We start from the raw sequence: 14,889 nt of genomic DNA on the forward strand, positions 1-14,889 counted from the left end.
AAATTATCACTTGACCCGATTTGTTAGATGTTTATGCCATTATTATTTTGTAGACAGTGAGTGAAGAAGAGTTTCACTGATATGTGCGTTGTTCTATTTTTCTTGATGTATATTTTTTTATTTTAACAACACATGCACCGATATCTTTATATATGGTTGTTGCCAACAATTTTTCTAAGGACAAACTACAAATCTTAGTCATAAATTAAAGAGTTTAATTTTGATGCACCGACGATGTTAATTTTTTTTTCACCGTCAACCAATCATATTTCAAAGATTTGTCATGTCACTCAATTTAATTAAATTAAAAATCCATCTTACTCGCATTCAAGAAATCTGATTGGTTGACGGTGTAAAATAAATCTTTACACCGTCGATGCATCAAACCTTTTCTCTAAATTAAATTACATATCTCAATCAAACACATTCTCGTCTTACTTCATTAATGCTAATATGTATGCTAAGTTAGTTGAATGTGATTGTTATAGTTTATTTCAACACAAATATCTTGTTTGTGATCACTCATTATGTAGGTTTGAAAAATATTAGGGTTCTGTGGGAAAAAAAAGTAGTAAGGACCAAAAAAAACCAGTTACTCCATCCGTTCCAAAAAGTTTGTAGTTTAAGGTTGTGGCACAAAAAGTAAGAAAACAATTATTGATAATATAATTTGACTAGATTGCCCTTATTTTATTTTACTTGTATGATATGCAACTATTAAATTATACTTAGATAGCGAATAATGTAATTAATAGAGAAGACTTGTGGTTGGTTAATATGAAAGGTGATAAGTGAGAGAAAATGTATTAAATGAGGGTATAGGTGGAAAAAATTAGCAAAAAACGCATTGGTTTTCTAAAACAACAAACATTTTGGAATATTGAAAAATGGTGCAAAACAACAAACTTTCTGGAACGGATGGAGTATAATATACCTTTTATTTTAACTGTTATATTATTTATTCAATGGTCCATGTTCACTTTGGGCATAGTACCCAAGTTTTTTGGGTCTGTATATTAAATTTTGCCATTATATTATTTTTTATGGCTGCCATTATATATTTATATCCTTACTACTAAGCAGACAGTTGTTCTTTTGTCGTTAAAAGAAGAAAGAACGAACAAAATTTTAAAAAATACCGCAGCCGGGATTCGAACCCGGAATTTCAAACATAGAAATTTCCAAGGAGTGCTACTGCGGATGTTCTGATAGTTTGTGCGAAAATAAAACCTATATAGACTGCCAAAGTCGATGCCAAAGATAACAAACTCAATATTTGTTCATATTTTTTATTTTATAACTTCTCCTAATTTTTTAAAATTTAAAATTAACTAATTTCGTAAATATTTTGTGGCACAGGTATATAAAAACTTGTTATATATGATTGAATATCTCAAACATTTCCTTTCATATAGGTTTACTTAGATTTTTTTGTCTATGTATCATAACTTTTTTCGTAGTGTAAACTCTTCAGTGAGAGAATGATTGATGTTTCACTTGATAAGGGCTATAGCTAGTTTATATCAAGTTTAGGCTAGGTCAGACTAAATTAATAAGTAGACAAGGCTAAGGCCTTTCAAAGAAAAAAATCATTTTGTTAAAAAGGCTGAGTCCGGATCATTCAAACAGGTCAGATTTATTTATGCAAAACTCAGCTCGACCTAACTTATTAGTTATTTCCACCCCTCTCAATAGTATTGGTGATATATATTTATCTCACATGCTCGTACAAAAAGAGTTAGATCCTCGATATGATAGATAATTTCAATGTAATCAAGTGAGTTAGAGTAGTTGTTTAACACTTCGTTCCTTAAGCAATTAGTTGGGGTTCAATTCTCAACTCTTGCGAATTGAAAAAAAAAAAACATTTTTCCCCAACCTCCTAGCACTTAGTGTGATACCTGATTTAACACCAGAAAAAGATAATATAAATGTTGATCTTGTAAATGACTAAGTGAAAATGAGTTCATATGACTACAAATAAGAGTAGAAGACAAGGTAATAACAATTTACATATATAATATTTTTATAATACTTAGGGTGGTGCCACACAAAACTTTACATGATATTAGTAAAGAAAATCAAGATATTAGGGGTGACCATGGCATGACCATGTCCCCCTTGCATTCGCTCTTATCAAGTATATAATTATCCATTTTCCAATCCCCTAATCGTGACCCTCATAACTCAACTCCAGATAGGGGGAGATTGACTCCATCATACATAAAAATCTTGATCTTCATTATTGCTTGATTTCATGTCTTAGATAAGAAAATTGAACACTACAACAAAAAGCAAATTTAACATTGACCTTGACGTCAACGCTAAAGTTTGCTCATTTGCGTCAGTCAAACTCGTGTAAAGTGTTGATTTTAAATTTTGTTTCACTTAAAGATAGTGCTGGTTGCTAATTGGCGGCAACTCACCAACCATTAGCATTGTTTAGCCGAGGGTAAATTCATTGGCAAAATTTGCGTCCGGCCACCGTCCATTACTGGCGGTTCTAGGCCAATGCTAAAATCATCAATCAAATTAGTGTTTGTTATTTATAAGCTCTTATCATAAGCTACTTTGAAATGCTTGTTGAAATAAGCCCAAAATAATTTAAGTAGGAACAAATGCTTATTCATAAATTACTTAAATCAGTTTATGAAAATAAGTTCAAAATAGTTTATCGATAAGTCATAAACAATGTACATAAACTCTCACGAAAAATAAACTCATGGCATAGTCCGGGCACTGTAACTTGTCCTTTTATATAGAACCATATTCTACTCTCAAGGGTATATCTGTGTATATCATAACATTTAAATAAGTTGTCAAATCAAATCTAACAAGGTCATACACTATATAATGATAGATAACAATGTTCAGAAGATAAAAATAGAGTTCGAAGATCAAACTGAATATAATTTGCTAATGCATAAAGCTGATCATCAGAATTGAAGTTTTGTAGCCAATCCCATCAAAAGAAAGTGGGAAGAGAGGGAAAAAAAGGAAGTGGAAAAGGTACCGGAATTATCCAAAGGGAACAACTACACACCAATCAGCTAGGAGAACAGTCCAAATGTCAACCAGCCAGGTTGCTTCCTAAGATGGAAGAAAAGTTGTAGGAACCCCAAAACTTATTAAAACATAAACTACATCTAAACATAGCAATTCTCAGAATTGATAACAATACTATTGAGAACTTGATAGTCATAATCAATGCTGAAAAAGCATCTGATTACAATTAGTAAAAAGATAGGTGGGGAAGTGAGAATCCATTTTTGGTGGCCTTGGGAGAAGTAGAACAACTAAATTCTTTCCTTGAGAATATGATATATGGGCTTTAATCTGAGTTAAGATTCTCATATTCTCATTCCAAAGAATCTTTGAAACTTTCCTTTTCCCTACTTTATTTTTTTTTTCCTTTTCCCCGTGAGGAATAGCATTCCGTGGTCATTTCTCGCTTTACATTTCAACCAATGCCATCATGTGTGCTCAACCCAAATAATCACAAACCCTTCTCAACAAATGGTTTTGCTCATGATTGACTACAACTTGATTCTCATTATGTCCTGTGCTTCTCACTTCAAAGTTTCTTCTTGCACTCAAAAGTGAATCTATCTTAATGTTAATGTAACAAGTAAAAATAATTGACAAAAAGTACAAAGAAGAATAAAAATTTATGTCCCCTACCCAATGTGGGACATCCATGCACTATATTGAAAGGTAAAGCCAATTGGATACTCCTTGAAAGAGATAAGTAACCCTCTATTCTGTACAAACACTTACTCTTTAAAGATGCCAAAGACTTGAAAGTAATAAGGACAGTATGGAAGCATCAAGTAAAGATGACTACCAATATAGGAAAAAGGGTTCCTTAGAAGCATGAACATTATGATATCAAAGCTACACAAACAAAATTATTCTATTTATGGTTTTGAAGACCTTCTCTGATTATATATGATAATAAGATTGAGAGAACCACACCGCAAAAGCTCAAGTCTCACACTTTACAATTGGATCTTAATATTTCACGACGCCTACAGCCCCTGTGTGTTGTGCACTAGCTAGCACCTTTGACTAGTCTCGAGCGAACGCTGCAATATTGGCGTCACCATTTGCGCCGCTCATTTGCGGCTGAGTGACAATGTGAAAGACTCTGATACCAATTGATAAGAGCACCAAGAGAACCATACCACAATTATTGCAATTGGATCTTAACTTCTCACCACACTTGCAATCCCGGTGCTATGCACTAGCAACTTTGACTAGTCTTAGGCAAACACTGCAATGTCGGCGTCACCATTCGCGCCGCTCGTTTGCGGCTGCGCGACATGGTGAAAGACTCTGATACCAATTAATAAGAACACTAGAAGAAAACATACCAAAAAATGAGCGTTGGAGTTTGAAAGGCCAAGGCATTATAAACCTCACCTCACAGTAGAATCTCTCATATTTCCGATTTGAAACCCAAGTCTGATGGGTGCAATTGGATCCTAACAATCTATAAACTAAAACAGAATCAAAGCAGAGCTAAAATAAATGACCTGAAAGTTGTAGCAACATATTTTTCCCTGTATGGTTAATTCTGATTACACCAAAAGTACTCAGGAGTCATTGACACATCCAAATAGAAATCAGATTGCATGGTCAACAATAATATAAAATTGAACAGGCAATGCAAAAAACTACGACTGACATAAAGGTTAGTTGTTTTGCTTATTCTTTTTTCCCATATATAACATCCTCGTTTTGAATAATTTAATGCTGATGTTGTTTGCAATTGTCTCTTGGGAGCAAAATCTAAGAAAACCTCCTCTATAGTGGACCTCTTGAGTTACACTAAGAGTTATAAATCTGTCTCTTGAATTTTAAAATCTTGAAGGAATGCTAGAAGTGTCCAAGTTAACAACTTCAAATCAATGCTCTTGCCAAGTGGTTTTACCAAGTCCATCTAAGGAGCACCAAATCAATATCCTCTTGCCCATATTATTCCAGTCCACATGCAAGAAAACTACTTAGGAACTCAGCTTTAACTTTGCCTAAAGTCTCTCAGGATTCCTCTCCTGGCCGCATTAAATATTCTCAAAAATCAGAATCAAGAACAAGAACAAGGAGAAGTGATTTGAAGATACTTCTCAAGGAATCTTTGGCCTTATTTATTTTTATGGTTACTATAAGTTGTCTATAAAATGTTTATCTTAGTGATCTCTTCAGCACCTGATGAGTGGGTATCAGCAAATCAGAATATCAGATATGGTGTTTAACTAGCCCTCTACTTCTGTTTGTGTCTGATATTAGTGTTTTATGACTTAATATACACTAATTTATTATGTATTAGCTATTAATCATTCAAAAGTTATTCTTAGAACTTTAACCATCCAACACTAAAATATTTAGGTATATGTTGTTAATGGCGGATAGCATTACGTAGCGGCAAGGCCAAGAAATGCTATAGCGCTATAGCGTGTAGCGCTATGGCCGCTACGCTGAAGAAGGAGGAGGAAAAATGTGGAGGAGGAAGGAGGCTCGAAGGAGGACGAAGAAGGAAGAAGGAAGAAGGAGGCTAGAAATCGCAAGTTTCATCGTGAAAAAAAAGGAGGAGATTGCAGAGGCTGAAGGTTTCACGTTTCAATTTTAATGGTGCGAAAACCCCAAACTGCCATTAATATTTCAAAGGAATGTTTATATATGGGGGCAATTTGGGGTTTTCGCTCACAGCGTAGGGTTTTTCACCGCACATGATGAAACACAATGTTTCATTAGAGACAAGAAAATCCCAAAAATGCCCTTAAAAATTTTAACCTAATGTTTAAAACTTGGAGCAATTTTGGGTTTTCGCTCTCAAAGTAGGGTTTTTTTCACTCTTTCTTCCTCGCGCCGCCATTGCGCTCTACCAAGCACGACTTCGGCCGCGATCGCCCCTGCTACCACCGCGACGCGATTTCCACGCGCTACAGCCTCTTGCGTCACGCCCAATCGCCGTGCCGCCACGCACCGCTGCGATTGCACCATAATCGCGCGCTATTGACAACCTTGGATATAACTAAGAAGCATGTAGACACTAACATGATACGACACAGACATAGGATACGACAAAATTAGTATAACATTAATAGAGAAATGTAAATGTTAAATCAAAAGAAAAATCAATATTTTGGATAATAGCCTATATCATTTTAGACATAATTATTTTGATGTTTCCATTTATAGTTTACAATTATGAAGAAAAATATTGTAAAGTACAACTAGAAGTGTTCATGAAGTACCAACAACTTGTTGACTTAAGTGGTGCATGTTTGATTCCCTTTAAACAAAGTTTCGGACTTGAGTCTTGTGTAATTCCATGGGAGAGCTAATCCCACAAAAATGTGGATGTTCCCAGCTCGAAAGGGTTACCTCCAGTGGTGGATATATGTATTAGACGAAAAAAAGTGTTTATGAAGTTTGTGATGCAACAAGAAATAGGTACTGTTTTGAAGTATCAGTGCGTCCTAACACTGCAATATACAATACAACAACTACTTATATGTTTGGAAGCTCAATAGGTTTACACATTAGGAGAAGAAACTACAGGGGATATAGCTTTAATCAGGGGAAGGGGTTATGTGTGATTTAACTCTGGATACAAACACACTGTACATTTTTCCATTTGAATAGTGCAGATTTGCATGCAGTTGACACATGCATTGCCTCTGAAATGCATGGTTTTAAATAAAACTGAATCAGATTCTAATACATTCTTTAATTGTATACATAATGGTTTAGCATGGTATATGCCACCTAGTGGAAGTTATCCACGTATAAGAAGTAAGAACAAGCGTACTGCGTACAGAAAAATCAAAAGTCTTAAACAAGGAATGACATATGTACCTGATTCTAACTCTAGAATCAGCTACATTAACCAAATGGTCCTATGAAGTAGTACTGTATTTAACCAAATGCAAGTAAAAAAGCAAGTACAACTCTGGCTTTTCCTTTATTATGAAGTCCCTCTTGCTTAGGATTCTATAGGATGGGGCCTGCGTTTTTGTGCCAAAGAAAGAAGGAAAAGTTCAGGGTCCATCTTCCTATTTTTTAAATGGTGCTGGCTGAATAAGTACCAAACTTATTGAAGGAGACAAAACAGAACGTATTCTTATTCTATTCTTTACCTCCAATGGGAAGCATCTTCCTACAATTTTTTTAAGCTTTCATGGTGCTTTAGTCAATGGAATCTTTTATCTCAGTTCTCCATATACAACCAATTAACTTGTTCCTGCATGTCTCTGTCTGCAAATTTTTCCATAGATTACATTCAGCCAAACTCCATTTAAGAAGTGCATAGTGTGTACATTTAGGACTTGTAAAATGACACCAATATCATGGTGTGGAACAAAATATTTAAGTTTCTAATTTCTTAGAATCTTAAACAAAATAAAGGATGGGCTTTGGCAGTTCCAAGTGAGAGGGATATCAGATTCCCCAGAACCAAGTCAGAAAAAAATATAAAGATACATATATACTATATATTTCAAATTTGAGCATATGATTCCCACTTTTATCTGGCAAACGAATAAGAATGTGTATTGGGTTAAAATTTGAAGGATCAATTCTGGAACCTAATGCAGATGGGTAATTGATATTTGCATATTTGCACATAAACTTTTTTTTAATATAAAAATTTAAGATATTTTGGTTTATATGCAATTCCTGCAAAGGAAACCATATTGTATATGGATAAAGGACATGTGAAAATTAAAATTCAGTAATAATACTTAGACACTCAAACAGTATAGACACCCCCCATATACACTTCATTTTTCTTTGTTTATCTCTTTTTTTATCACATCAAATCATATATCACACTCATAACTCATTACTTTTGTCTCTTCTATTTCTTTCTCACTTTGGATATCAGTCGGGTGTCTGCACACAATGCAGATGTCCATGAATCATTACTCATTGAAATGATTTCCTTCTTTGCATTGCAAAGGAGCTCAAATGGACAGCACTGAGAATGGAAAGTGGATGCAGAAAACGGGGTCCACGAGTGAACCAAAGTAGGAAGGAATAATATCTGTTTTTCAAGTCACCGCACTCAAGAATTGAGTGTGGTTTTCTATTGGTTCTATCCAAGATTCCAGGGGAGTACTAGCTCCCCTCCAATTCTCAGTATAAATACAAGTCCTTAGCAAGCTTTCAGCTGAAGAGAAAGTGTGTAGAGAAGAAACAAGACAAGAGCAACAAGCATTCAGAAATTCTCTTGTTTGTTAGTTTAAGGGCCTTCAACAATACCTGAAAATAGAGTTCTATCTAGTTTTCACCTTCCACATAGGAAGAAAAGTGATTCAGAGAATAAAAGTCATCAGGTAGTATACACAACTGGTTTTCAGCATTGGGGGTTAACTGTTAAGTTGTGAGTTTTTATATGTCAGGGTGCTAACACATGGCTTATGTAGGTGGCATGTACCATCATCACCAACACCAAGGAAAAAATATCCATTCTTCTTCCCGAATGCCGATCCCATCAGAGAGACACATGTTCCTTCAAACAGGAAATGGGTCTGGTGATTCAGGACTTGTGCTCTCAACTGATGCTAAGCCTAGATTGAAATGGACACCTGATCTTCATACCAGGTTTATAGAAGCAGTCAATCAGTTAGGTGGAGCTGACAGTGAGTATTAAACACATCTGTTTGTGGATCATCAAATCTTGAGGAACATAGAATTTGAATTCACTAATGTGAAGTACAATCTTTCTATTGCAGAGGCTACTCCGAAAACGGTAATGAAACTCATGGGGATTCCTGGGCTGACCTTATACCATCTAAAGAGCCATCTTCAGGTAAGAACATTAGTGAACTGTATTACAAATTTACAACCTTTTAATGGTTAGATTCCATTCATTTTATGCTAATCAAATATAGATTTTGCTAATCAAAATCTCTACCATAGGATACCTGAATTTTCGTTTCAATGAATAGTAAATTCTTCTTCATTTAAGACTTCCACACACCTTAAGCAAGTTGCTCACCAAAGTTTTTGTTTCCTCTTTTGCTAAATGTTCTTTTGGAACTGGCATAAATGTTTTCCTACACTCTTTCATGTAAACAAATTCATATATTGTGTATATAGAAGTTATGTACAAATTATGATTATTCCTTCACCATGGTTGATAATATTCTTAAAATTTCTTCAAAATAATATTGAAATTACTAGTCTCTTGGTTTCAGACCTTATAACGGATGTCCATACTTCTCCTGAATTCTATATCATATGTTTGGAAACTTTTACTGTCTCATACATCATATAAATCTGAAAAATTGTAATTTGATGAAACAATTGTCATATACATGTTATGCACAAAATCACAAACCCTGAATCACTTTTTCACCTTAACTTGTATGGTGCAATCACTGATCATCCTTTTCTTTTCGTTACCAGAAGTACAGATTGAGCAAGAATCTGCATGGACAAAGCACCAACGTGACACAAAAAATAAGTAAGAGAACAATCCCTTCATTTTTTTATAATCTACTTATGAACCGGGTAGTTGTTTTTGAAGAACAAACTGATCTTACCAGCAACAAATGCAGGTGCAGGAACTGCGGAGAGACTTGCTGAACCCAGTGGAACTCACATGAACAAATTAAGCCTTGCACCGCAGCCTAACAAGTAATATAAACAGAACCTTTTTCACATGCTTCATGTAATCTTACTTGACATGAACATTCTACAGCTTTAAGATTTTACACTAACGTGCAAAAGCCTTTGTGCCCCCAGAGATCTACATATTGGCGAGGCACTGCAGATGCAGATTGAAGTTCAGAGAAGGCTCAATGAACAACTAGAGGTGAGTCTTAGCAAACCTACTATACATGCATTATCCATCCCATCATTATATCACCTGTGCTATTTAGTTCATTGAAATTTGCTGCCAAAGAGGGTAAAAAAATAGAAAAGCATATCCATATAAAAGTTGTTTTGAAAATGACTCTATACCCCAAATTTTCTACACTCAAACAATCATATTCTTTCATACAACTTCACCAAAATCTCTTAGTACTGACAATCACTTTTCTTATAACTATATTAACAGTTTTTCTATTTGATATGTGATGAAGAGTATCAATGATATCTTTGAGAGAAAAGAGAGGTTGGGAAACACAAATCACATAAGAGAAAAAAAAGTTATTTTAACAGTTACTTCTAGAACAATTACACATTTCCTTATACTAAAACCAGTACCCCTAGCTTCTTGTTTTTTGACTTCTTAAACTCTAACAAATCATTCTGAACCTCTCCAGGTACAGAGACACTTGCAGCTTCGTATAGAGGCACAAGGGAAGTACCTTCAGTCTGTGCTGGAGAAAGCTCAGGAAACTCTTGGAAGACAGAATTTGGGAATAGTAGGACTAGAAGCTGCCAAAGTTCAACTCTCGGAGCTCGTGTCTAAAGTATCTTCTCAGTGCCTGAACTCGGCATTTTCAGAGCTGAAGGAACTACAAGGATTTTGCCCGCAGCAAAACCAAACCAATCAACCAAACGACTGCTCCATGGACAGCAGTTGCCTCACATCCTCTGAGAGATCACAGAAGGAGCAAGAGATTCAAAATGGAGGCCTTGGCATGAGACCCTTCAATGGTCATGTGTTCATGGAACAACGAAAGGAAACCGCGACAACAGAACTTCCTCACCTTCGAAACGCAGAACTCAAGTGGCATGATGAAGTGAAAAAGAACACCTTTCTCACCCCATTGGGGAAGAACGAAGAAAGAATTACTTATGCTGTAGAAAGCAGTTCTAACAACTTATCTATGACAATTGGACTTGAAAGAGAAACACAGAATGGCATCAGCATGTATCCTGAAAGAGTAATCAGGGAAGGCAACTCAGATGGTCATGAATTCCAGCACAGGAACAGCAACATGACAGAAAAATTGAAACCAGTGGATGAGAGGTTGCCTTCTTACTTTGCAGCAGCAAGATTGGACTTAAACACTGAAGCTGCAACCAGTTGTGGTAAGCAACTGGACTTGAACAGATTCAGTTGGAACTGAGTTGAGAAGCTTAAAACTTCACACTGAGTGAAGAAGAGATACAGAAAACAATGCTTCTCCAAAATTTGATTCTGAATAATCAAGAGGAGGGTAGTTAGTTGGACTTGGATAAAGTGTAATATCAGCTGCTAATTCTTTCAAATCAACACGCATCCAGATAATATGTAATTTTTAGGTGAATGAAATAAGTTGCAGCAACAAAGACCAATGATCATTTTGTAATCAATCATTAAAAAGGAGATAGCTCCAGCAACATACACAGTTTCATTCTAGCTCATTCAAAGATCAAGAAATCAAGCAAAACAGAATGTATGTATGTAACAATGTAATATGCATAATACATCATAATTGACCCCAACTTTCAACCAAATGTGAAAAATAAAAATGGAGAAATATTTGTCGGGAGAAACCTACCCACACTTAATGTAATCTCAGAACCTCGAACGGATTAGTCTAATGGCTTCTAGCTATCGAGATAGCTTGGGAAACAAAAAAATGAAGTGGAGCTAGTTTCAATCCAAACACTTAATTCACATTGGGGTGTTTGGATATCAATTGCCTGCAACAGACATTCGTCTCAATCCATAAGAAAAATTATGCTTACTTTTTCTCTTGAAGTGAATGCTAACGTCTAATTACATTGGTGCCAGTGCCAACGGGTATCCAACCGCAGCGGTAGTGTGAATGTAGCAAGCAACCAAAGATTATTCAAATTTCAGGTTGCTTGCATGTACGTGAATCAATCGTAATCCTGACGTAGAAACAAGATGCCAATGGAATTTGTGAAGGCACATGGGGTTTGGAAAGGTGGGTGATTCGAAATGGAGGCACAAAAACTGTAATGGCGGAAAGAATTGATCCATGACCATGTTCATGGAATTATCCATCAAGAATATAACCTACATTACAAATTTAAAAGGCACATAGACATAGTTAGTTATGGAAGAACAAAAATACGCAAAATTTATGTATGATGAAAAAAAAAAAGGATTGACCTGGATCCTTCTCTCATGCACATCCCTCTCCGGGAAGCCTCCATTATATTTTTCAGTGATTAATTCTATGAAAGTGGTTAAGATTGGTCACAGCGAGGGCGGGATTTTCATTTCCAAAGGTTGCACCATACAATTGCAAGAGGACCAAGTTGGCTCGTAAGAGCATCTTTAGCCATGATATTCACTAAAGTATTTACATTTTATTTTTTACAACTCTCAATAATGTCACATCATCTACATCAACCCAACAACTCTTAAAAGTTTTTATAAAAAAATTATTTTATTAATTGCAAGTTTCATTTAAACCTTTTACATTAAGCAATGATAAATGCAAACACACTTTTCATGACTAAATTGAGTATCTACTCTCACTAGTCATGTTGGAATTAAAAATATGCTCCAATGATAATAAATATTGGTGGGAGTATGTATTTAATATTACATACTCTCATTGGAGATGCTCTAACCCACAAAAGGCGCAAGGCATTACACTAATCCACTTTTAGAAACTACTCCCCATTGTTGATTTAGTTCTATGTTTATAGCACAAATAGAGTAAGATGAGAATTATTTATAGTAATAATATTATTCAAATACTCTTATTTAGTTTTACTAGTAGTCCAGTACTATGTGCAACTATTAAATTCTACCTTTGTGGTAGCTAGACATGTCCACTAGACGAGTTCAGGCGGATTCTGCCGAAAACATCGGTTATGTCAGGTGAAAATCACCCAACCACCAGGTCTGCCATCGATTGTCTAGCTGCCACGGGTTGTTCATGTTCGGTTTTGACAGTTCACAATTTCAGCGGGTAGGCTCGAGTGGGTTCAACATTCAGAAAAAATGTAAAAAATGAAGATGGTGAAGAAAAGCATAAAAAAAATGGAAGAGCAGATTTGGAACGTGAAAGACCAGATCTAGAAGGGTGCATCTTCATCTTCAATAGAGAAACTGAGAAACTTGAGGCGGTGGTGCAGCGACTATTGGTGGCAATAGTGCGACGGTGGGACTCCGGTTGTGGCGGTGTTGGATCTTCATGTTGTTGTCGCGGCGCTAGACCTCAAAGAAAAAGGTTGTGGTGTCACTAGATCTCCATGGGTCGTGGTGACGTCGTAGGACCTCAAAGAAGGAGAAGGAGGTGGTGGTGCGGCGTGATGGAACACGATGATTAGAGAGGAAGAGAAGGAATGGTGGATGGTGGCTATTCGTTAGACTTTCCAGATTGGGGAGGAGATGCAGTCAAGATTTGTGCTGCTCAGAGAAGGAGTGGTGGTGGCTCGCGGTGGGAAAGAGGTTGTGGCGGCTCGCGGTGGGGCAGAAGAGAAGAAAAGTGTGACTGCTAGGTTTGCTAGGGTTTGATAGTAGTGAGGGGTTTTAATCTAGGGTTGAAGGTTGAGAAAGTCGCCATGGGTTGAGTTTTTTTTTAATATTTGCTTTAGAAGTGTGATAACTAGTGATTGGGCTGGGCTGTTTTTCTATTAAAGTTACTTTGGTCGGTTCGGTCGAGCTCAAGCCCAAACCGAAACTGATAGAAGCAAACCATAAAAAATGGTTTATTCCACCCGTTGGACCCGCTAACCAGCCCGACCAGACCCAATACAAAAATTGACTCAATTTTATAGGATCAGGTTCGGTTGATTATGAACGTACAACCCTACTTGGTAGAGAAGAATGTTGATAGAGAAAATTTGTATTTGGTTAATACTTAATATGAAATGGGATAAGTGAAAGAAAATTTAATAAATGAGGGTATAGTTGGAAAAAATTAGAAAAAAATATCTTGATTTTATAAAACAACAAACATTTTAAAAAATATGAAAAAATGCTAAAACAACAATCTTTGTGGAATGGATTTATTATTTTCTTAGTATGGTGATGAAAGTGAGAAACTATATATCTTTAAGTGACTAAAGTGAATATTCACTCTTAATAATCCCATGAATAGTGAGAGATAAAAAGTATAGAAAAAATTGTAAATCATAATGCATCTTCCTGGGCTTCCGGGCGTACATAAACGACAAATGTTCCAAAATAACCTACCCGATGTACGGGCCAATCTTGGGTAGGGGTGGAAATAGGTTGGACGCTTAGGCTATACTTTGCTTGAATAAGTATTACTTTAAAAATCAAAGATCTGAGTTTGACATGTTACTTGTCATAGATTTTTTAGGTCTAAGTTGTCTAGTCTTTTTGAAAGTCTGACGTCGTTTAATAGCCATTTAAAGGTCTGTTACATATAATAAGATGCTCGAGTTGACCAACAAATTAATGTACAAATCGGTCAACAAACTTATAGGTTTTTTTTTAAAAGTAACAAACTTATAGTTTAACAAGCTAAAATTTACTAAAATAAATCTATCTATAAGTATGTCAACACGATTATAGGTTAATAGTATAGTGAAAATAGACATATGGTTGTTTTGGACTTCCAATAGTCCGAAAGCTTATTTAAAATAGCTCTGCTATATAGCACGAGCATTATAAGGCACGAGAGTGACGACAGTGGATATTGTTCCAGAAATATCCTCATTATCATTATATTATTACAGAAATAGCCCCACCCATCATCTCCTCTCACCTCACCACCACAGGCTGTTTAAAAAAAACACCACACATGCGACTTCTCCATTACCAACCTGTCTACTTCACCACCCAACTGAGTGGCATAGGCATCCCAACACCACCGTGCCTTCGAATATTCCTCTTCCCTAACCCATCGATCGATCGAGTAAGAGAGATTTCAATTCTTCTACTTCACAGTTGCAACTTTTGAAATCAATCATCATCATCATCTAAAATCAATCATTTGTTGAATGAATGAAGAATGGAACTCAATTATGCAGTGGATCTATCATCGGTTCTTC

At 35.8% G+C, this 14,889-nt stretch overlaps 1 protein-coding gene across 1 annotated transcript; it reads left to right on the forward strand.

Annotated features, from left to right (window-relative positions):
• Window positions 1-8,156: 8,156 nt before the first annotated feature.
• LOC130748754 (myb-related protein 2) lies at window positions 8,157-11,238 on the forward strand. Its single transcript, XM_057601997.1, has 7 exons — window positions 8,157-8,339; window positions 8,430-8,645; window positions 8,739-8,815; window positions 9,415-9,472; window positions 9,567-9,645; window positions 9,754-9,823; window positions 10,278-11,238. The coding sequence occupies exons 2-7, from the start codon at window positions 8,435-8,437 to the stop codon at window positions 11,028-11,030; spliced, it is 1,248 nt and encodes a 415-aa protein (XP_057457980.1). The 5' UTR covers window positions 8,157-8,339; window positions 8,430-8,434; the 3' UTR covers window positions 11,031-11,238.
• The last annotated feature ends 3,651 nt before the right edge of the window (window positions 11,239-14,889 follow it).

Source organism: Lotus japonicus, chromosome 3 (assembly GCF_012489685.1).
Source record: "Lotus japonicus ecotype B-129 chromosome 3, LjGifu_v1.2".
NCBI lineage: Eukaryota > Viridiplantae > Streptophyta > Magnoliopsida > Fabales > Fabaceae > Lotus > Lotus japonicus.